At 33.3% G+C, this 26,046-nt stretch overlaps 1 protein-coding gene across 1 annotated transcript; it reads left to right on the top strand.

The window, feature by feature from the left end:
- The first annotated feature begins 6,836 nt into the window (after window positions 1-6,836).
- LOC120211666 (pentatricopeptide repeat-containing protein At2g22410, mitochondrial-like) lies at window positions 6,837-7,811 on the top strand. The gene has a single exon (XM_039210164.1). It carries the CDS (start codon window positions 6,837-6,839, stop codon window positions 7,809-7,811), a length of 975 nt encoding a protein of 324 aa, XP_039066095.1.
- The last annotated feature ends 18,235 nt before the right edge of the window (window positions 7,812-26,046 follow it).

The following is a 26,046-nucleotide window of genomic DNA, read 5'->3' as shown; positions in this document are numbered from 1 at the left end:
GATGGTTTTGTATTTGGAAGGACAAATGTGTGGCTTTTGAAGTCGTGTATATGGTGGAATGTTATAAAATAATCAACTCTACCCAAGAAGGTAAACATCTGGATTTTGTGTCTCAAAAACAGGTAGAGACATGACTTCAGAGTCTCAGATAAATGTATGGTCAAGATTTGGTTTTAGTAAGGTTCAAATAATTGGCATTGGATGGGATATGAAATGTATAATTTTACCACTTGCCAAAGATCTATAATTCTTGAAAAAGAATATTTAATCTACTTGATACTAAAAAATTTCAAGATTAAAATTTAATTCCTTGCTCATAACCATAAAAGCAACAAAAAATTATTTATCACAACAAGATAGAGAAAGGAACAAAAACATGTTCAAACAAGATGCTGAAAGTAGAAAGGTACTACAATGGTAGATAACAACTTCCACTTGTTTATTTTATCTTGCTCTATCATTCCTCGAATGTTGGGTGTGTAACTGGTCCAAGATTTTCATCCTTATTTGCTCCTCATTCCTTAATCATTTCTTGTGTCAAGACTCCATTGTCAACGAGCATATCTATTTCTTTTAACAGTTACCTACAATTGCCCGTGGAATGCCCAAATACCCCCAAGTGGAAATCACAAACACTATCTTGATCATAGCTATGAGCAGAAGGGTTTGGTGGCCTTTTCATTAGTCTTGGTGTGACGTATCGACCTTTAACCAAATGAGGGTACAAGTCTAAAATAGAAGTTTGGAACACCTCCAAAGTATTTCTTGATCGTGTGACTTTCTTTGGTCATTCCAAACAACTACTTGCTCTTTTTCTTTTGCAATTGCGGGGACTATGGATACAACATTCATTCACATCATCAGCTTTCGTTTTTTGATCCGTCGGGCTCTTGGATATGACTTTTGAGTTTCCTTTGTTGATTACATTTTCAATTAATTCTCTATTGGTCACAAGATTCTCAAATTCCTTCGTTAGATTTTCCAGCATTAACTCGAAGAAAGGTCCAGGAAGGGAATCACGAAACATATGTGATATTTCTTCTTCTAACATTGGAGGTTGAACTTGTACTGCAACTCCTCTCCATCTTAAGGCATACTTCTGAAACCCTTCATTGGCTTCCATTTTTACTCCTTGAAGATCCATAAGTGTTGGAGCTAAGCCTTTAACATACTGATATTGTCTCAAAAATGCATCAGCTAGATCAACTCATCTCTTGATCTATTCTTGGGTCCACTGATTGTACCAGACTATTGTTGGGCCAATGAGGCTATCATGGAAAGAATGAATTAACATATCATCAAAACTTAAATATCCTTCTATTTTTCTGCAAAACATTCTCAGGTGGATTAGAGGACAACTGGTGCCATCATATTTCTCAAAATCCGGCATTTTGAATTCATGGGGAATAACCAAATCTAGAACTAAGTTGAACTCTCTTGCTTCTAATTCTTTGTGGGAGGTATTAACACCTTTCATATTTCTGATTGATTCATTTGCCCTCTTGAATCTCTCCTCATATTGTGAATAATTAATGAGGTTATTCTTTGGGTTCGAGTGGGATATTATTCTCGACTCATTAATCTGATGGCATTGTTGTTCTTTAACAGTTATATCTTCTTTATCATATGACATCCCCTGAATAATTTGATTTGATCCATCTGGTATTGCGTTCCTTGTAATCTGAGGTAACCCTGTCAATTGTTCTGACCACTGATCTTGTAGTCTTTCATAAGATTGCTCCATTGTTTTCATGATGATGATATAATAATATGAATGAATGGTCTCGGTTTTACTGTTACAAAAACCTTTTATGAATTATTTACATGTTTTTATAATTAATGTATATAACAATACTTAAATAAAACTGTAATGTAAATGCGAAAATGTAAAAAATGGGAATGCAAACTGTACAATATGACGGCAAATATAAAAGTACAAATGCAAAATGAAAACACAAAGATGCAAATGTAAATGCAAATGCAAAAACGTGGATGTAAAATGATAATGCAAAGATGCAAAGATGCAAATGCATGTATGAAAAAGGTGTTACTCAAGAGTGATCATCTTAAAACAGATTTCATTGAACACAAAAGTTTTGGGGCATCAAATAAAACTTTTACATGTAGGGGATAACTTTCACTCTTAATTTCTCTATTTCCCTTAAAATTCAAATTAACTTCCACTCATGCTCAGGTGTGGAGTTATTAATCTGCCTTAATTCTCTTGTGAAACTAGCTAAGTCTACCAACTTATGAGCCATATTACTTGTTTGAACAATAACTTCCTTCATGATATTGTCTTTTTCCTTAATCTTCTGTGTTAATTCTTGGAGTTTTAAACAATGTTGCTCATTCTTTCTCGTGAGAGAATCTTTATGTTCAAAAAGTTCTCGTACAAGATCCCCATAATCATCTAAACATTTCTTCAATATCTTGTTCTTAGCTCTAGAGGCTTTTAATTCAGTATCAATATTATGTTGATGGATCTGATATGATGCTTCCATATTGGTCATAGCACTATTCAACCTTTGATTGTCGACTTGATATTTTCTCGATTCAATGACAGTTGTATTGAGTCTTTCTTCTTCAACTCTTAAATCATGAGAAAACTTCTTGGCTCGACCTTCATGTATGTTACATTTCTTTTTCAGTTTAGTGACCCCTGTTATCCACTCTTCTGGGGTGTTTCCTATACCAACATTTTGAAAGGCTTGACTGACCTTCTGAAAATCTTCATGGATGGTTTCCATTTTGGTGCTCAATTTATCGTTTTCAATCTTTAAATGACGTATTTGAGCCTCATACCTCAACAAATCTTCTTCTTTCTGGACACCCCTACTGATGCTCTTACCTTTGAATATTTTTGGTATTAATCTAGCACGACATTCAGTTACCAAACTAGGTCGATCATTTATCATAAATTGTAAGGTTCCATGATTCAAAAGACTTTGGACTCGACATTTGAAAGCAAGACAATTCTCAATGGTATGTCCTTGAGCTATGGTATGATATTCACAATAAACGTTGATGTCATACCAATGCGGATACGGAGGTTGGAACGGTTTCATGTAGTATGGAACCACTTCTCGCGCTTCAAGTAGCTTTTCATACAACTCTTTATATGATATATGGATAGCATCAAAATGAGAACCGCTTTTTGTCTTGGATTGAACCTGAGTTTTAGACGTCGAGAGCACACTAAACTTCGACGATTTTAGATTACATGATTTTTCTCATCTTTGGGAACTTTTATAGTTATCACCATTTCTTTGGTATCTCCAGACAGTTTGTGAATACGAATGTTGACTGTCTGTAATTTCTCAAATTGGTTAAAATCAGAAGTCCTTTGCATATCTAAAATTACATGATTATCTTCATTGAGCTCTCTTTCTTTTTGTGCAGGAATCTCTTTTCCTTTAGCCAAAATAGATATTCTACCCATCATCTTGGACATCTATTCTCTTATTTCTCGTATCTCCTTTTGCTCTTCAATGGGCATACGATCTTTGGGTGCGTAGCTCTCCTCTATCTTTGGAATTCCCTCAGGATGTCTTTCCTTAGCTGCGTCATAGTTTGCTTGATCATAAAACTTTTTGTCCATTTATGAATTCTTTTCAATTTGATGAATAATCTTTCAAGTCAACACCTTTTGGTTATGTCATGATCATGCAATGCAGACAAAATAAATCAATATAAACAAATTAGAACAAAACACGATGTATCTACAAAATATATAACAATAAAAAATAAAATGGTTAGTACCAACTAATAGAAAGAAACGATTCTATCTATCATGGTATATAATATATCCTAACCTCATGCTTTATAGTTCCATGCTTTGTTTGGAAAAATTAACCTAACTGCATGATTTCTAGTTCGCATGCATTTATTTAGGATAAAGAAAAAAATCAAATAAATTAAAAGCTAAAGCTTATTTCTCCTTTGTGTACACCTACGGACAGAGTATCAGTAATGTCTTAGATCGGGTGAATTTCTAAGGTTTATTATATACAGGGTTTGGTTCTAGGAGTAAAGGTACTCGAACTGTCCTTGTTGGTGCCCCCTTGGGCTGTCAAACCCTCAATCATGGTCCATTTAAGCGGATCAAGTTCAATTCGAGTGGACACATTTCTCTATGCTTGACACGGAGAATAAATTCTCATGAAGACATAGAGCATATGAACCCCGAAAGTTACTTGCTAGGTCTGACACGGAGAATAAATTCTCACGAAGACGTCGCTTTCACTCCCACTTAAAAGGGACAAACTTTATTATAAAACTTATGTTATGCAATGCAAGTGTTGTGTGTGAGGAGAAATGTTCACACAAAAATTAATATCTAAAAAAATATTAATATACAATAGTATAAAATAAATTGAAAGAAATCAAAAGAATCGTAAATTAAATAAAATTGAATTCTTAATTTCTAACAATAGAGACAATATATAATCGACTTAGGTTGACCAAGGTCCCCAGCAGAGTCGCCAAGCTGTCGTAATCGGTTTTCGTCTGAGCACGAATTTTTACTTGGCAGGAAAAGTAATGTGAATAAATGAATGGTTTTTATTGAAATGTTTTGGGAGTCACCATCGGCCTTTTGGGTCAGGTAGGTCGAATACCTAAAAATTATCTTTTAAAAGAGTTTTTAAGAAAACATCAGTTAAAAGATAAATTGGTATGCGTTTTAACCAAAAATTTGTTCTTTTTAATAATAAAAAGGGATTCGTGGTCAGTTACATTTGGGGAAGGATAGGACCCCCACAACGCCCAAAATTGGTCCTTGTCGATTATAGATTGTCTCTAGTAGTAGAATTTAAGAATTCAAATATAAATTTAATTTATAATCTTTTTATATTCAATTGGATAATAAGGAAGAAAAATATTTAAAATAATATTTATAAATTATAAATAAAGTATTTATTTATTTAAAAATATTAGAAAATGACATCTAGTTTCTTTTAAGACTGTCTTTTCTTTAATATTAATAAATAAATAAATGATAATAAGAATATAATAATTTTTCTAAAAAATAATAAAAACTAAGTAAATATATATACATTTATAAGCAAGATATTTATTTATTTTTAAAATATCAGAATAGGACGTCTAGTTATTATAAGACCGCCCTTTCTTAATATTAAAAAATAAATAAATATTGAAAATGTGATAATTTTTCTAAAAAATAATTTAAATAAAATAAAATAAAATAAAAATATATATAATTTTTATTTATTTAAAATACCAGAATAAGACATCTAGTTATATTAAGACTGCCCTTTCTTAATATTAAAAAATAAATAAATATTATTATTTAAACAAATATACATATATATTTATATGACTAATATGAAAATAGTAATAAAATAATAATGAAAGTAACAATTTAAATATATCAAAAGTAATAATAAAATAATATTGCAAATAAATAATGATCAAAATAAAAGAAATTAAATTTATAAAATTAAAATGCAAAATATATTAAGTTTATTGTCAAAAATGAAAATTATAAACATATCAAGGATTAAAATATAACATATTAAAATTAAAAGTTCTAATTCGAAGTATTATAAATTTAGACATTAACAGTGTAATTTATCCATAAATATTAATACGAGATTAACATAAAATTAATAAAATTATAAGGGACTTAAATAGGTATTTACCCTAAACATATAAACATGTATATATTAGGGACTAAAATATAATAAAATAAAATGTAAGAACAAAATTTAAATAATTAAAAGTATGATACGAGTGACCAAAATGGAAGGTTACGAAACTATGAATGGCTGCGGATATGATTTTCCCAAAAGGGGAATTACAGAGACACCCCTCCCCTAAACGGCGTCGTATGGGGGAAGGTATTTAAACCCTTTTAAACCGGCCTAAAGGCCATTTTTCTCTCATTCTCTATTTTGCTTCTCTCTCTAAAGAGAGAGAAGCTCTCGTTTTCTCTCGTTGGTGGATCACCATCGCCGGTGGCCGAAAATTTCAAACCTACCCCAAATTAAAGCTCCATTTACCCTAAAGCCAAATCCGAGATTATCTTAACCTAAAACTCTACCAAACTTCGTGGATCTAGCCTTTTTTACCTTCGACTCTTCGGTTCTCTGGTGGTTCCACGGTGGTTTGGAAGCTCCTCGGTGGTAAGTTTCTTCCTCATTTTTTCTCTCTTTCTTTTTTGTTTTTTGTCGATGGTTGCTGTGGGTTCATATCTCTCTTTTTTTCCTTGTTTTCTGTTTGGTATTCCCTCGTTGTTTTCGTGGTTCTTGCTCCGTCCTCCTTTTCTTTACAGGTGCGATGAGACTTTATAGCCACCCCGGTATTAGCTTCGGACCGGTCACAAAGGTGACATTTCAGTGAGTCACCATATCTATGGTGGTGACTCACCATAGAGCTTCAATGTGGGCGAGGCGTCGTGGCAACTACTGGAGTCTTTAGCGATGCGTCGTGGCAGTGGAGCGTCGATAACGGTTGGTGGTAGCAGAGGCGACGACCGCGTGGTCCCTAGGGTATCATAACCCTAGGGTTTTTTTCTAGTTCATCCGTGACCGTTGGATCAAGGCCAGATCCAACGACTGTGAGCTGAGCCAGCTAGAGCTGGAAATGATACAAACCCTAAATACATTAAGGTTAATCTTAGGTCGATTCTGGTTGGACCTGAATTTAATCTGGGTCTTAGATTGTAATTGAATCTGTAATATATTTTTTTATTTCATAATAATAATAATAATAAATAATAATAATAATAATAATAATAATAATAATAATAATTTAAAAATAAAAAAATTAGTGTCTACAATAAGCATTTCAAGTTTATGCTCAAATAATCCTCAATGGCTTCCAACACCATGTCTTCCCCATCAGCCGAGTCATCTCTTTCTTTGCCTTCCGAAGACGGTACTAAGTACTCTCAGATTCTCTTCTTCCAAATTCAAAATCCAAATCAGTTCGTGTATAACACCATGATAAGGGGATTTTCCCATAGTAAATGCCCTGAAAAAGCACTTGGCTTCTACTCCTACATGCTCCACCAAGTAAACCGATCTCCAAACTACTTCACTTACCCATTTTTACTCAACTCGTGTGCAAGACTATCGACCCTTAAACCAGGTGTTCAAGTTCATGGTCATGTGATAAAATTTGGGTTTGAATTGGATCCTTTTGTTGGGAATGCTTTGATGCTTTTTTACTTGGTTTTCAGACATTTGAATGATGCTCAGATCGTGTTTGAAGAAAGTCTTGTTAGAGACCTTGTTTCTTATAATACTATGATAAATGGGTACAGTTCGGTGGGCCAACCAGGGGGTGCTCTGCATCTATTCAGAAAAATGCAAGATTCGGGTATTCTGCCTGATGGGTTCACTTTTGTTGCCCTGTTGTCTGCATTTTCATCATTGAATGATCATAGGATAGGAAAAGATATTCATGGTTTTGTCTATAGGAACCTGCGTTGTCTTGACGCTAATGTACTGACTGCTATTCTTCATTCGTATGCGAAATCCGGGTTGATGGATTTGGCTGAGAGGGTGTTCAGTTCAATGCCAAGTAACAAAAGTACCGCAGCTTGGAGTTCCCTGGTATCGGGATATGCTCGATGTGGAGAAACTGAGGCTGCTAGGAAAATGTTTGATCAGATGGAGCAACGGGATCTAATCTGTTGGACGGCTATGATTAGTGGTTATTTGCAGTACAGTACAGCGAAGCATTGGAGCTTTTTAAGCAGATGGAAGATTTGGGAATACGATCCGACGAATGTACTATGGCTACTGTTCTTTCAGCCTGTGCCAGAGTTGGAGCACTTAGTTTAGGTGAGAGGTTTCGTAGTAGGTATATTGAGGGTGAGTTATGCAGCCAAAACATTATTGTTTCAACCGCGTTAGTCGATATGTATTCGAAGTGTGGAAAGATAGATTCTGCTCTTCATATGTTTCACAGCATTCCAAAGGGTTTAAGGACTGTTTCACTTTTCAATTCTACGATCTCCGGTCTAGCTCAGCACGGGCTTGGTGAGTCTGCTTTAGATGTTTCGGGGAAATGGAATCAATAGGGCTGAAACCATATAGTGTTACCTTTGTGGCAGTTTTATCTGCTTGCAGTCACAGTGGCCTAATTGAAGAGGGCAAAGAGTTATTTAGATTGATGTCAGATGTCTATGGTATTAAACCACATAAGGAACATTATGGTTGCATGGTTGACCTCCTTGGCAGAGATAGTTGCTTGGATGAAGCTTATGATTTAATTCAAAGTATGCCATTTGAGGCAAACTCAGTAATATGGAGAGCTTTAATGGGTGCTTGTAAACTCCATGGAAACGTTAAGATCGGTGAAGTTGCTTGCCAAAAACTTATCGAACTAGAACCTGATCACGGAGCTCATTACATTTTGTTGTCCAACATGCTTGCCAATACCAACAAATGGGAACAAGCTGAGAGAGTGAGGAAGGTGATGGAAGCTAGAGGCATCCAAAAGCCTCCCGAGTGGAGCTATATCGAGTTTCGGGGAACTATACATCGGTTTTTGGCTAGTGACAAGTCTCACTTGCAAGACAAAGGATTGAATCCATGCTCTAAGATATGGCAATGCGTCTTAGATCTGCAGGGTATGTTCCCAATACAGCGCAAGTAGTGTTTGATATAGATGAAGAAGAGAAGGAAAATGTTGTGTTATCACAGTGAGAAATTGGCATTGGCATTCGGGTTAGTCAACTCCGCACCAGACAAACTATAAGAATAATGAAGAATCTTTGAGTTTGTGGAGACTGTCACTCGGCCTTTAAGCATCTATCCGAAATTTACAGTCGAGAAATCATAGTCAGGGATGCCATCAGGTTCCACCATTTTAAGAATGGATCTTGCTCTTGTAAGTACTTTTGGTGATCATAAATTGCAGAACGAGGTAACCTGGTTGGTCGAGGCAGCACGTTCCTACAGATGTTTGTATGAAGTTAATCACAGATACAATGAACTTAATCCTAATAATTTAATCTGTACAAATACAAATACAATGAACTTGATCCTAATTTCCCAACAGGCCAAATTTAGGAGGAAAAAGAAAATCCATTTGCTTGCTCCATTAGGATTGTGTAGGCTGGGATGGACTGATGGGTGTTACGATGAGATCGAACTTTATGAAAATTTCAAACTCTTATATAGTTTAGATATATTTTTTAATTTTTTATTGATAATCTAATTTTACACTCTTGATTTTTTAAAATCATATTCTCTAACATAAAATTTTATATATGTTAGAGAGGTTTCCCTTAGCCACAAAGGAAAGTAGGGTTGAATTTCGGAAAGGTGGGAATTTGAGGGCTTGTTAGTAAAAGTCAATGTCAAATCAAAAAGGTTGATGAACTCTGAATTTTCATTGAAGTTTCTTCATGTGGTGGCCATTGACCAAGAAACATGCTCTTTTTACAAACCTGGATTAAGCGTTTGAATTTTCATGGAAACAGTAATCAAACTACTCTTTTGGTTCTATACGGGTTGTTTTCATTTAACTTTCACATTAACAGAAATTTTTATTTTTATAATATTATTGTACTCTCATTTTTAATATAATTTTAAAATATAATTGTTGATTAGAACAATTTAATCTTCATGGTCATTGGCGATTTTCCACTCATCCCTTTAATTTGTGAAAAGTAACCTTCAGTGAGATAACAATCGTTACCGATGTTGTTATGTGAGAGAAATAGAAAACGTGAGAGATATGATTGTTTTTGGTCAAAGTGAGAAGATAAAAAAGAGGGAAAGATCCGGCTAAATTACATAACTGATACCGTTTGCTTTTAATTTTACCTTTCTGACACTGTTTGACCAATATTTCTAGAAGTAGCACTCTTTCTGCTGAGTTGGCAAAGGCGCGTCCCCGGGGACGCGCTTTACCCGTGTTTTCGCTGAGTTGGATGCCACGTGTGGAAGGCGCGTCCCCGGGGACGCGCATTTGCCAACTCAGCAGACACGTATTTTGTTTTATAATAAATAGTTTATTTTTATTATTATTATAAATTAATAATATATTATGTAAAATGTTTCGATTATAATGTAAGAATTATCAAGTTTCGATTATTTTTGATTTTGATTATCGATCTATTAATTTTATCAGTTAATTATTTAAATGTTATCAATCTAGTCATCTCATATCAATATTTAACGAAAATATTGATGCATAAGTTAATAAATTAGTATAATTACATATTTAATCTTCAAGACTTATATATTTTATAAAATTAGTCTTATTGAAAATTTAATTTAATAAATTTAATCCTCCAATCAGAACATGAAATGTGTCATCGTATACATAAAATTTTTAATAACTTTTAATTTGTTTAATTTAATATTTTTCTCTACTTAGAAGGTGGAATTATTATTATATTTTAAAAAAATTATAACTAATAATATTAATTATTATATTAAATAAATATATTAAATATATTTATGTATTTAAAAGTTAAAAAAATTATTTAGGTGTACATACATTGACAAATTATATAAATGCAATAACATTAAATTATTAGAAACAAAAACATTCATTTAAATACAATATTAATTACATAAGAGTTAACGGTTATATGATGATAAAAGAGCTGGACATTTTTTTCTATTGTGCCGATGTTTCTACAATGCCCACATCGTTTTTGTTCTGTTGACTTCTCCCGAATATCCATATCACAATGTATTCTAGTAGATTTTGGACGACCTGAGTCCCTCAATAGCAATGGATCTGGTACAATTGTAAGCCAAGTTTGAATCTCATTTGGGTCTCTTTCGTTTCCTATGGGCGGAAACTCAAATTCATATACCTTGAATACTTGTGAAAGTTGGTATACGGGATCAACATAATTTTTGTAGTCCAAATGCGAATGTGAGCAAGAAGCAATGACATGAGAGCATGGATATTTGAGTGCTTGAAAGAAACCACAATCGCACGAGTTGCACGAACCTCAATAAAAGTGGCATACATTTCAATAAGAGATTGTGAACTCCCCATATGAGCATCAACCATCATAGAAACATCATCATCGTTTGAAAGCTGAAATGATGTATACGTGAGCGGAAAAAGTTCAGTAGGAAATCTGTACTGAAGTGAAGATAGTCTTCTCTGGCCTGCTACACGAATCTTTAACGAAATTTTTGTGATTAACTCCTCAATTGTGATGTTTCTCTTCAAGGTTAAGGGGATATAATGATCTGACTCAAAAACAACCCCCTCTTCAGCTTCCTTAATTTCTCCATCATACAAAACAACAGCAGAAAGACGACTCATTTTCAGAGAATTTGAGAATTTAGAGTTTGGGAATTTGAGAATTTGAAAGATTGTGAACTGAAGTTTGTTTTGAAAGTTTATAATACGTTGCATATAATAGTGTCTATAATCGGAGTACTATTCACATGAAGGCGCGTTCCCGGGGGCGCGCCTTCCATTATTTCGTCAGAGAATATGTTATCATCGCCCTATTATGTCACTCATGTCCCTCGGGGACACTAGATATATCATTACCTATTATTTCTCAGGGGACATGAAGGCGCGTTCCCGGGGGCGCGCCTTCCATTATTTCGTCAGAGAATATGTTATCATTGCCCTATTATGTCACTCATGTCCCTCGGGGACACTAGATATATCAGTACCTATTATTTCACTATTCACATGAAGGCGCGTTCCCGGGGGCGCGCCTTCCATTATTTTGTCAGAGAATATGTTATCATTGCTCTATTATGTCACTCATGTCCCTCGGGGACACTAGATATATCAGTACATATTATTTCACTATTCACATGAAGGCGCGTTCCCGGGGGCGTGCCTTCCATTATTTTATCAGAGAATATGTTATCATTGCCCTATTATGTCACTCATGTCCCTCGGGGACACTAGATATATCAGTACCTATTATTTCACTATTCACATGAAGGCGCGTTCCCGGGGGCGCGCCTTCCATTATTTCATCAGAGAATATGTTATCATTGCCCTATTATGTCACTCATGTCCCTCGGGGACACTAGATATATCAGTAAATCAGGTAAATTATAACCAAAATTTAACTTCTTTTGAAAGTTCAGCAAGTTAAGAATAACTTAAATTAAAACGTTATGTGAAGTTTGAATAAATTAGATACAATGTTATGGATAAATTGAATAAATGTGAAGTGATAAGTTGATTGTGACAATGAAATTGTATGGAATGAGCATTGAAATGTGACATTGAATAAATTGCCAATTCACCCCCCTCTTGGCTGATTCCGTCGATCGATGAACTCAACATAAGTTGATTTTAATGTATACGTTTTAATATATATGTTAATGATAAAATCATATGTATGGATAAATTTAATTTCAATTTAAGTATTGTGAACTATAATTGGAATATAACTTTTAATTTCGAATACAATTGGAATATTAAGTTGAAATTTAATGTTAAATTTCGAATACTATAATTTATATTTTAAATTTAAATTTGAATAATATTATTTTTATTTTTATTTTAAATTTCGAAAATATAATTTGTATTTTAAAAACATTTATCAAACATTTAATGTTAAATGTGAATAAAAAATAACATTAAAAATATGTATGTAACAACCATGAAACATTTAAATAACATAACCAAATTACATAAAATTCTGAAATATAATTATTTAAATAACATTAAATATAACTGGATCACCGATGTCGTCTTCTCGAATGAGTTCCACATGGCGGTGGTTGCCTATTTCGTGGAGGATTTCTTCGTGGAACTTGTTCTTCAGTCTCCTCATCTTCACTATCATCATCAGCAGCATTTTCTTCATTTGGTGTAGATGACGCTGAAGGGGCTGAAGGGCCTGTATAAAATAACGACCCTGGAGGAGTGCTAGTAACAATCCCACCGCTCCCCGAGAACTGTGGAAACTGTGGAAACATTGGCATCGATGTATGTGATCCAGATGGAGATTGAGGTGTCTGCGGAGAAGCACCACCAGCCAAATAAGATGCATATGAATCATATGCTGGATCATTAAACATAGTCGTATATGCACCTCCATATGGTATAAAACCCTGCGGGCTAGGCATGTAACCTGGCGGGCTAGGCATGTAACCTGGCGGGCTAGGAATGTAACCCTGCGGGCTCAGAATGTAACCCTGCGGAGATGGCATATAAACTGGTGGGCTTGGCATATGAAGTGGAGGGCTGGGCATGTACCCCTGCGGCATCGACGAATAAGGATGTTGTGGTGGGACTGATGCAGAACCGGTAGCACCTTCTCTCCGTCCACGCGTCGGGGGACGATGATATTGAGACGGTTGATGTCTTTCTCGGCGCCTAGGAATGTTAACCCCTCGTGCTTCCGCCGAAAGTAGAAACGGCTTCCCATTTCATTAAACCAGTCCATATAGTTATCCGTAACCATATGACCAGTTTCAGCGTAATATTGTCGAGGGGCAAACAGTGTATATCGATTCTCCCAAAGCGCAATCCAATCTCTGTGTCTCACCACCCAGTTAACATCTTTCTTTCCCCGTCTATCTATGTTATGCACGTCGTCTAAATTCCTAGGAGCTCCAGGAATATATTGCGTACAACCATACTGACGGAGCACGCGATCAACTGGATGCCACTCAATAATAGCATAACATATAAGAGGTATAACCGATATCCATACCTCTAATGACCCACTAAGGTGGGGTGGGATGCAAGCTTTCACTTCATCGCTCGCATAAGGTATCCACTAAAACTGAAATATAAATATACAATTCAAATAAATAAAATATTCTAATTATATCTAACATTTTAAATTAAAATATTAATAATTAAACAAATTTAAAAACATACCTCAGACCCAGCTTTCGTATCAATAAGTAAACGAATTTCCTCAACCCAGTAGGTATACTTTTATGGTCATTTCTTTTCATCGACCACCTATGAAATATAATATAAACTAAATATCACCCTATTTAATTGAAAATATTTAAATCAAAATTTAGTTCGAAAATTACCTCAACAATAAGGGGAATACGTATGGTTCATTCACGATCGGGCATAAGAAAGGCATGCGGAACCACGCCCATGATTGTAGAAGCAGAAGACATCCACCGATAGCAGTTTTCTTATAATTCGTCGCCCGACACATTTCTCTAAAGAGAAATGCCAAAATTGCAGCACCCCAACTATATCTTCCAGCTTCATCAAAATCGATCAGATGCCGCAACCACATACAATGCACCTGGTTGCGAGATTTTTTGGGCATCAATATTCCTCCAATTATTCGTAGAATATATGCCCGAGCACATGCCTTTGCTTGATCCTCTGAAGCATTTTCATTTAAAACCTCAAAATTAGCTTTCAACCAAGATAAAGCTATTCTACCTCCATTAAACTTTGGCGGAGCAGCTCCAACCATCCGCCATACCACACATCATATTTCCGTCGACGGGAAGCCCCAGATGCATAGAGACATCCTCCAATGTAATTGTTGCCTCTCCACATGGAAGGTGAAAAGTGTGTGTCTCGGGCCTCCACCTCTCAATCAGTGCAGAAATTAGGACAGGTTCAAGTTTGCAACCGCCTATAATTGTTGCAATATACCCGAACCCAGCAGAAGCCAAATATGGCAAAATACGTTCCGGTGTCGGTATACGTGGATTTTTAATAAAAGTTTCTAAAATACGATCAACATCCTAAATAATATATATTATAAAAAATAAAAATTAATATAAATTCATAATAACTTTAAAATAAAAATAAATTTAAATATTAACATTAATTATAAAAAATATTACCATATCGCTAAAATGTCTGGAGATATGATCAATATCTAATCGCAACAGCATTTCGTTTTCCATTATAACTGTAGACAAAACAATATAATTAGCAAAAAAAAATTAATAATTCTAAATAAATAATAATTATATAAATATTATTTTAATAAAAAAAATAATATTTACATAAATATATTAATATAAAAAATAATAACTATTTAAAAAAATACTAACATAAAAATAAATTTCTTACCACTAATAACAAATTTAAAACTCAAATAGTTGGAGAATTTGAGTTATATAAGAGAGGAGAAGATGATTTTGGTGTGAAGAATGAGGGAGGGTTGAGGGGGTTTATATAGGGGAGGAGGAGGGGTAGTTAGGAAAAACGGATGGGGGCATTTATGACATTTAATGGAAGGCGCATCCCCGGGGATGCGCTTTCCACACGTGTCTGCTGATATGGCAAAGGCGCGTCCCCGGGGACGCGCCTTTCACACGTGGCATCCAACTCAGCGAAAACACTGGTAAAGCGCGTCCCCGGGGACACGTCTTTGCCAACTCAGCAGAAAGGGTGCTACTTTTGGAAATATTGGTCAAACGGTGTCAGAAAGGTAAAATTAAAAGCAAACGGTGTCAGTTATGTAATTTAGCCGAAAGATCCCCTACTTCAACCTTTTTCTTGGAGGTATAAATGTCTCGATTATAGAGCGATTAGTGTCAAACTTATTATATTCATTCAAAAAAATAGTGTTAAACCTATTATAGCAATGGTTATTTTATATTGACTTAAATAAGATGATTACATCGATTAGAGTAGGTTTGACTTTGGTAAATTTTTAGTTTTCAAAAACACACCTAGACGCGTCTAAGACGTCAAATGTAAGTAGGCGCGGAGGAAAACACCTCTGAAGGCACATGCGCAACACATAACGATAGGCGCACGCTTTTACAACTTCTGAGACTTTTCTGCATAAACTCGTGCTTATGTCACCTAATGAACTAGAAAATGAAAAATGAAGAAAATAGGAAGAACGACAGAAAAGAAATAAAAGAAAAACGATGCAAAAGAAGAAGAATGGCACGAAAGAAGATAAAGCCTTATATACCCTTAACCCTAACATATATAAGTAAGGGTGTTCAGATCAAATCCGATCCAAAAAAAATAACTGAAAATCGATCCAAAAAATCGATAACTGAAAAAATCGAAATTGATTTAGTGTTTGGTTTTTTTATAAAAAAATCGATCAGTTAAGTTCGGTTTCTGTTTGGAAATCCGGAACCGAACCGAACCGATGAAATGGAATATTAAATTTACAAGTTTGAAACAAACCCATCAAAAGCCCCACAAAATCTCACAAAACCTAGATACAAATACAAATTCAGCTTTCCTCGACACGCACGTAATAATTTTGCTCAAGATTCTAATCATCGATGCCAATGTGTTGAGTTAATCGATCGATGGAATTGGCCAAGAGAGGGGTGAATTGACAATTAAAATTTTGGTGGAAGCTTTTGCAGAAAATTGAAAATATTTGTACAACGATTTAGAGTGGTTCATCTTTTTCAACCAAAGTCTACGTCCACTACCTTAGTTATCCACACTAAGGATTTTCCAATAAATCCACTAATTTGTTCTTTCTTTTGAGGACAAAGAGTAACCTTACAACTCCCTCAAGAATTATACCCCAAATTCTTGAGCACACTATTTTTCAAAGAGAAATACACAAATTTGCAAACTTACAAGGAAAACCTCACAAGGTAGATTGTTTGCACAATTCTAGAACAAAGAAAGAACACTCAAGGATAAATACAATAGAGCACAAATGGTGTTCTTGAAAGCACAATGAATATTGAATGAAAAACAGGCTTGAAGTGCTCAAACAATGAGTTTGATGCTTTTTCTTTGATTCTCTCTCAATTCTTGATGATTGTTGTTTCTTATTGTTGATCAATGGCTTCTAAGCTTTTTTAAATACACCTTCAAATGATTCTGAACGTTGGGGATGATTAGTAGAGTCAATAGAGTCGTTTTAGTGTGAAATCAATTAATAAAACAGCTTGGAGCGTGGGGGGAATCGGTACCCCCTCATGGGGAATCGGTTCCCTAAGTGTAAAATTCAAATATTTCAAGCGTTAAACAGGAATCAGTACCCCCTTGGGGGGGAATCGGTTCCCTCCGAGCATTATGTTTTTTTCGGAGCCAAACCATTCAGGGGGAATCGGTACCCTCTTGTGGGGGAATCGGTTCCCTCTGAGTAATCTGGAATTTTTGGCTTTGAAATAGTTCGAAATACTTTATAAAATTATTTTGAAATTATTTTAAGATTAAAACTTAATTTTACACTTGAGTAAGGATTAAAAATGACATTTGAAAGATTTGGAGTAATATTTTGATATTCGAATAATTATATCGAATATACTTAGAAAATCTTTTGGAAAATCTTAAAATTCATTTAACTTAATTTGTTATATCGAATTATCAAAATGTTTTCAACAATCTCCCCCTTTTTGATATAACAAAACATTTTAGTAATTTTAAGATTTTGAAATCAAGTTTTTAAATTACTCCCCCTTACTCTAATACTTCTCCCCTTTAAAAACACTTTAACATTTCTCCCCCTTTTTGTTAAATCAAAAAGACTTTTAAAAGATTTTAAACAAGGTTTTGAAATCATTTAGCCAATTGATTATAAATATAGCTTAAGCTGCTAAGATCACAATCAAGAGAAACGTTAGCCATTAGTTTCGTAATCAATATTCATAAACAATGTGACATGGTAAAATTGGTCATATATCTAAAATGATGTAAATAATGCAAGAATGAATAAATTTAACTAAACCAAATATATAGAAATATAAGTTCAAACATCCATAAACCATGAAATAAGTTCAAATATCCAACAACCAAAGTAAAAACAATCCATGAACATCAAAATGTTTCACAATTCAAAGTTCTGAGTTCAGGATGATAAATCAATTGGCTCATTTCCTTATCCTTTTTCCATCTTTCTTTCTTCAAGGAAGTAAGATTGAATTGGTTTTGAAGAGGGATAGAAATATCAGAAGAGACCCTAAGACCGAGTTTGATAAACAAATTACTAAGGAGACAACTATAAACCAAGGTTTCTATATTCTTGGAAGGAATAGTGTTTATGGAAACTCACTAAAGATGATCTGTGGTAGATTAATCTTCTTTTTATGTTGGATACAGTATATCCACCATATATCTATGTTCCTAAGGGAGGAGTACCTACCTCCGGATGGTCTAAACCACCAAGAGATCATATAATGAATGAATCTATCACGATAAGTTCTTAGGGTACTCTCACTATCCTTAGACTTATAGGGTGAATCCACAGTCTCTTTTTCATTAAACCTGAGTTATCTAGTCCAAAATGGGTAGCGATTGTGCTAGAGTCAATAAAAATGAATTGTCCTAAAAGATAGGATCGAATTCCTATAATTTTATATCGGCACTCGTTTTGGAGACATACCATATTGGAATAGAAAAATGCGGTCTAATTGATGATAAACCAAATGTTTAAGTTTAAAGAGTTTATCAAACTTTTAGGATTTAAGAGTAGGAAGATATTGGAAGTTCATATCTTCTATAGCTTGGATCTAAGGGATACGTTCTTCCCGGATTTTGTATGACTCAAAACAAGTATGGTACCTATGATATAGATCTTGTCTACGACCAGGTACGTTGAAACAAGAGTTCAGAATGATCATATTTGGGTTATTTGGATTTGGTGGCGGAATAAGAGGTCGGTTTTGACTTGAGCGACTAGACAATGTCCTAGGTCATTTAGGATTTGACATGGTTTAAGAATCGGAATAAAATATGTAACCTATAAATTTAAACACATGTATGCAATATAATCAAACCCAAAACTCAAATGAGTCCTCAATATTTCAAGGTTCTCTAAACCGAATCCTAAAGGGCAATGTTTTGAAAAACTATTTAGAAAATAATGTTTGAAAATCATAATACGTATAGTTTTTATGAAAACAACATAATTGAATCAAAAACATCAATTAAAACAACAATTCTCGATTTTTTTTATTTCGAAATTAAAAGATAATTTTGAAAAATTGAGTGTTTTTTTATGAAATTGGTTGTAAATCATCATATAACCAATGCCTGATGTAATGTTCATCTTAGAACTAATCAAAACTGGTCCTAAGTTCAAAAATCAATGAAATAGAGGATTTTGAAATATTACCTTGAAAATTTGGATTTTATGAGAATATGATGTTATTTGCAAGGATTAGAAGTTGAAGAAAGATCTAATTCCGACTTGTATTTGATGATTTTGGCAAAAATGGAGATTTAGAAAGAAAGAGAGGATGAACGACGTTTAAGATAGAAGAGAGGCTTTTAAGAGAAAAGGTTTTTCTGGGCGTTTAATAACCAGAACTCATGGGGGTATCGATTCCCTAAAGGAGGGAATCGGTTCCCATTCAAAGGGGTATCGATTCCCTCTGCACTAAAACTGCTAAAATTTGATTTTAAACACTCAAAATGCTAAATTAATTTTCTCTTGTGGTATTGGCAACTCATATTACGAAAAATTAACTATGTTCAATCAATCAAATTTATCATTAAAATTTATTTGAACATATAATTAATTTTTCACAAAGAATCATAAACTCCCCCTAACTAATAGCAAAGAATGCAATCAAAATTTATTATAAGCATTTTTCATTTATTCTTAAAAGTGCTAAAATTATTTTAAACACTAAGTGAAGATAGGTCAGTTAAACCTAATTCTCTCCTAAGTGTCCAAAATCTTTCATTGTCTAAAGGTTTTGTAAAGATATCTGCTAATTGGTGCAAAATATCAACAAATTCTAGAACTACATCTTCCTTAGCGACATGATCTCTAATGAAGTGATGTCTTATTTCAATGTGCTTAGTTCTAGAGTGTTGGATGAAATTTATAGTGAGACAAATAACATTAGTATTGTCACACTTGATAGGAATGGTACCTACTTCAATTCCATAATCAAAAAGTTGTTGTTTCATCCATAAAACTTGTGCACAACAACTACCAGCTGAAAAATATTCCACTTCAATGGTAGATAATGCAACACAATTTTGTTTCTTTGAAAACCAAGAAATCAGCATATTTCCAAGGAATTGGCAAGTACCGGAGGTGCTTTTCCTATCCAATTTGCATCATCCATAATCCGCATCAGAAAAGGCATGCAAGCTAAAGCTAGAGTCTCTAGGATACCAAAGTCCTAAACTAGGAGTGTCCTTAAGGTATCTAAAGATTCTCTTAACAGCTAGTAAATGTGATTCCTTAGGGCATGATTGAAATCTAGAACATAAGCAAACACTAAACATAATGTCCGGTTTACTTGCAGTTAGATAGAGCAAAGAGTCAATCATTGACCTATATAATTTAACATCCACACATTTACCTCATTCATCCGAGTCAAGCTTTGTAGAAGAGCTCATTAGAGTGTCATGAGGTTTCCCATTTTCCAGTCCAAACTTTTTGAGCATATCTTTGACGTATTTAGCTTGATTGATGAAGATGACATCTTTTCTTTGCTTGATTTGGAGTCCCAAGAAAAATGAGAGCTCTCCCATCATGCTCATCTCGAATTCACTTTGCATTAGCTTAGAAAATTCTTGGCAAAGAACATCATTAGTAGAACCAAATATTATATCATCAACATAAATTTGAACAACTAATAAATCTTTACCTTATGCTTTAAAAACAATGTAGTGTCAACATTCCCTTTTGAAAAACCTTTTTCAATTAAAAAGTTTGACAATCTTTCATACCAAGCTTTAGGAGCTTGTTTTAAACCATAAAGTGCTTTTGTCAATTTAAGAACATGATCCGAAAATTTTGAATCTTCAAAACCTTGAGGTTGTTCCACATACACTTCTTCTTTAATAAAACCATTTAAAAATGCACTTTTAACATCCATTTGATATAATTTAAATTCATGAAAACATGCAAATGCTAATAACATTCTAATTGCTTCCATCCTAGCTACGGGAGAGTATGTTTCATCATAGTCGATGCTCTCTTCTTGAGTATACCCTTGAGCAACAAGTCTAACCTTGTTTCTCACTATATTACCACTCTTATCAAGCTTATTCCTAAATACCCATCTAGTACCTACAATAGATTTATTACTAGGCCTTTCAACTAATGTCCATACTTTACTTCTCTCAAATTGATTTAACTCTTCTTGCATAACCATAATCCAATGTTCATCATTTAATGCTTCTTTAATATTCTTAGGCTCTATGCATGAGATAAATGCAACATAATTATAAATATATCTAAGAGAATATCGAGTTGTTACCCCTTTGGATGGATCACCTATGATTTCACCATCCTTGACATAGTTGTACCCTCTTGGGTAAGATACTTCCCTTTCTTCAATGGTTGGATTCTCGAGAGGATCATGAGTTTCCTCATCTTTCGTTTCTTCCTTTGATGATGGTTCTCCAACGTCATGTCTAACGTCATTTGTATTTATAATACCTACATCATCATTCAAACAAGAATCCTTCCTCAGAAAGAGATTATCATCGAAAACAACATGTATAAACTCTTCTACAACTAAAGTTCTTTTATTAAATACTCGATAAGCTTTATAACTCAAGGAATAACACAGAAATTTTTTTGCATCACTTTTAGCATCAAATTTGCCAAGATTGTCTTTACCGTTGTTTAAAACAAAACATTTACATCCAAAAGGATGAAAATAGCTAATATTAGGCTTTTTATTTTTAAAAAGGTCATATGGAGTTTTCTTCAAAATAGGCTTAATCATTACTCGATTAATAACATAACAAGCGATATTTGTGGCTTCCGCCCAAAAATATTTTGGCAATTTGTTTTCACAAAGCATGATTCTAGCCATTTATTCTAAAGTTTAATTTTTCCTCTCAACAACTCCATTTTGTTGAGGGGTTCTAGGTGCTGAAAAATTATGACTAATACTATTAGAATTACAAAATTAAGTAAATCCAATATTTTCAAATTCAGTTCCATGATCGCTCCTAACATTAGTTATAGAGTAACCTTTTTTGTTTTGGATTACTTTTGAAAACGTGATGAATTTTTCTAATGCTTCATCTTTAGCACTTAAGAATAGAACCCAAGTATATCTAGAATAGTCATCTACCAAGACAAATGCATATTGTTTTCCACCCAAGCTAGTAGTCCTAGATGGCCCAAAAAGATCTATATCGATCAATTGTAATACTCTACTAGTTGATACATCATTAATGGACTTAAAGGAAGCTTTTCTATGTTTTCCTTTAGCACAAACATCACATATTTTATCGTTATCAAATTTTAGCTTTGGCAACCCTCTAACTAAATCTCCTTGAATCAATCGTTGCAAAACACTCATACGAGCATGTCCTAGTCTCCTATGCCATAACCAACTATCATGCTCATCCTTAGCAACTATGCATAAATTAGTCATATTGATAGAATCTAAATGCACCATGTAAATGTTTCATATTCTATGACCAACAAGCATAATCAAAGTAGATGCAATGTCAATCAATTTTGCAAACACTTAATTTAAAAACAAGACATTGTATCTTTTGTCAAATTCATCTAATCGGATTATGCTTTAATCCATTCACATACAAAACATTATGCAATGTTGATTATCAAGATTAAAAGCACATGCATAAAGTTTTTGAAAATCTTATGCATTAAAACAAAAAGATGCATAAACATTAAGAAAAAATTAAGGTCAAAATTTTACAAAAACCAAAGTTCTTGAAAAAAATCGATATTAATTGTTAAAGATATATCAAAAACAATTTTGACCAAAAATTAATATGATGAACTAGAGTTTATAAAACATTACCAAAAATTACTATGTTCATCATACAATATTTTTCAACATACATGAGATAAAACATAATCATTTAGAATTATTCAACATTTAAAGCCTCATGCATGCATAAACTAAATGAGCAACCAAATAAAATAAAAACATTAAGTTTAAAGGTTACCCATTCCTTTTTCATGTGTGGCTAGAGCATCTTGAATATCATCATCTTCATCACCATTTCTCCCACACACCTACAAGAGACATTTAAGTAGATTTTGGTATCCAAATTGCTTTGGATCCTTGAACATTAGTTTTAATGCGTCTTGTTCCTTTTGGAACCCATAATTATCTAATTTTAAATCGTTTTCCTTTCTTTAAAGGACAAGTATGTTCCTTATGACCATGATAATGACAATGTGAACATATTGTCATTATTGAACTAGTTGAATTATTTAAAATGATATCTTTTTCTTTTGTTAAACATTCAAGCTTAACTTTCAAATCGAAATTTTCTTTTTCAATACTTTCAAATCGAAATTTTTGAAAGCTCTAAATCCTTCTTCAAGATTTCATTTTGATTTTCAAAATCCATTTTCGTTTCTAGAAGAAGTTTGTTTAATTTGAAAATTTCTTTTTCAAAGTTTTCAGATTTTATTTTTGAAAACTCTAACTCCTTTCTCAACATTTCATTTTAATTTTCCAAGTCTGTTTTAGCTTTTAAAAGAAGATCATTTTTAGCAATAAATTTAGAAATCAATTTATTGTATTTGGAGTTCATGGTCTCAAACTCCGAAAATAATTCATCATAAGCATCTTGTAACTCATTAAAAGATTTTGAATTTAATCTATTTGAGTTAGAAGATACATTTGGCTCTGTGAGAGCTAATAGAGACATCACCTATATTGGTTCTTCTTCTTCCTTGTCTCTATAGAACTCCTCAAGCTTATCCCACATCTCCTTGGCATTTGAACAAGAAGAAACTCCTTTATATACATTAGGATCAATTGCACAACACAACATGTGCATAGCCTTTGTATTTTGTTGAGCTTTCTCCCGTTCTTGATCACTCCACTTCTTTGCCTTCTTTGTAGGATAATAATATCCTTTCTCAATCATCATCCAAGCTTCCATATCAAATGCTTGGATAAATGTCATTATAAGCTTCTTCCAACGACGATAATTTGTTCCATTGAAGTGTGGAGGCACGTCAATTGTTCTGAATTCTTCCATGGAGAATAAACCGGAAGTAGACGCCATCTTTATCGATTTAACTCTTCCCGGATCTACTCAAGAGGCGGTTAAACCTTCAAATGAGTCAAGCTCTGATGCCAATTGTTGAGTTAAGCGATCGATGGAATTGGCCAAGAGGGGGGTGAATTGGCAATTAAAATTTTGGTGGAAGCTTTTGCAGAAAATTGAAAATATTTGCACAACGATTTACAGTGGTTCAACTTTCTCAACCAAAGTCTATGTCCACTACCTTAGCTATCCACACTAAGGATTTTCCAACAAATTCACTAATTTGTTCTTTCTTTTGAGGACAAAGAGTAACCTTACAACTCCCTCAAGAATTATACCCCAAATTCTTGAGCACACTATTTTTCAAAGAGAAATACACAAATTTGCAAACTTACAAGGAAAACCTCACAAGGTAGATTGTTTGCACAATTCTAGAACAAATAAAGAACACTCAAAGATAAATACAATAGAGCACAAATGGTGTTCTTGAAAGCACAATGAATATTGAATAAAAAATAGGCTTAAAGTGCTCAAACAATGAGTTTGATGCTTTCTCTTTGATTCTCTCTCAATTCTTGATGATTGTTGTTTCTTATTGTTGATCAATGGCTTCTAAGTTTGTTTAAATACACCTTCAAATGATTCTGAACATTGAGGATGATTAGTGGAGTCAATTGAGCCATTTTAGTGTGAAATCAATTAATAAAACAGCTTGGAGCGTGGGGGGAATCGGTACCCTTCATGGGGGAATCGGTTCCCTAAGTGTAAAATTCAAATATTTTGACCGTTAAACAGTGGGAAATCGATACCCCTTGGGGGGAATCGGTTCCCTCCGAGCATTCTGTTTTTCTCAGAGCCAAACCATTCAGGGGGAATCAGTTGTCTCTGATCAATCTGGAATTTTTGGCTTTGAAATGGTTCGAAATACTTTGTAAAATTGTTTTGAAATTATTTTAAGATTAAAACTTAATTTTACACTTGAGTAAGGATTAAAAATGACATTTGAAAGATTTGGAGTAATATTTTGATATTCGAATAATTATATCGAATATACTTAGAAAATCTTTTGGAAAATCTTAAAATTCATTTAACTTAATTTGTTATACTGAATTATCAAAATTATTTCAACACAATGAAAAAAATGGTGAAATAAATGATAATAGCAAATAATGATAGTATAGTCTTTTGGTATTTCCTCAGTTATGAGGTAAAGAGAAAATTGTCGGGTAAAACTTAAAAAAATGTGTCGTTTACTTTTATGGGTGACTTACTGACGAGAAACTGATTTGTTTCTTAATTTGTTATAATATATATATTCTCTTTGTAAGCTTCACAAGGTTGTATTTGTTAAAATATATATTATCTTTTCTTTTGTTATACATAAAATGTTTTTTTTATGAAAAAATAAGAATTATTTTGAAAAATTAGAATCCAAAAACCACACAAATCCAAATCGAATCAAGCCGCACTTAATTGGATTGGATTAAATTAATTTTTTTTAGAAACATCCAAACCGATTCAAACCGTAAATATTTATACTTTTAGATCGGATGAATTTTTAACCAAAAATCGATCCAAACCGACCGCAAACACCCCTATATATTAGAATATAACCTATTAACCAACCCAAATATATAGCTCAAGTCTAAAAAAACTAATATTTATTTATTTATTTATAAGAAGCTCACAGCCTCTTTCACCAAAAACACATCAATACAATACAATTTTTTTTATATCTGATTATTATGCTTTTGATAAAAAAATACAACGTTTTTATATTATTTTTATACTTTTTTTCAATTTATCTATTTAATAGTGTATATAATTAATTTTAAAATAATAGAATATTAAATTAGTATTATTACTTAATAAATTTTATTAAATGTAAAAGTTAATTTTTTTATAAAGTTGTTTGAAGATTCTAAATTGATTATAAAATCAATTTATATCATTTATAAATAAATAAAAAATGATTAAATATGAGTCTTAACTCTTATGAACAGAACAAGCAATGGTAAAAGAATAGAATGACGAGAGGAGATTAAGTGATTTAGGAGCGAATAGGTGGGTAACGTGTGTTAATATATTCTAAAATTAATCCATAATTTTTTTAGCATAAAAAATACGTCTCACCTACAAAAGGTGCACGTTTCATCTTGTGCCTAGCGACTAAACTCTAGAGATTTTTTATGGCTCGTAACTATTGTTTTGAAAACTGAACCGGATCGATTGCTT

This window comes from Hibiscus syriacus, unplaced genomic scaffold (genome assembly GCF_006381635.1).
Source record: "Hibiscus syriacus cultivar Baekdansim isolate YM2019G1 unplaced genomic scaffold, ASM638163v2 tig00109980_pilon, whole genome shotgun sequence".
Lineage (NCBI taxonomy): Eukaryota > Viridiplantae > Streptophyta > Magnoliopsida > Malvales > Malvaceae > Hibiscus > Hibiscus syriacus.
Note: the sequence above shows the minus strand (reverse complement) of the source record. Positions and strands in the feature narration are given on the sequence as shown.

What these genes read in the sequence shown, in the direction of transcription:
- LOC120211666 (XM_039210164.1), top strand. Translation starts at nt 6,837, where the DNA reads ATGGCTTCCAACACCATGTCTTCCCCATCAGCCGAGTCATCTCTTTCT.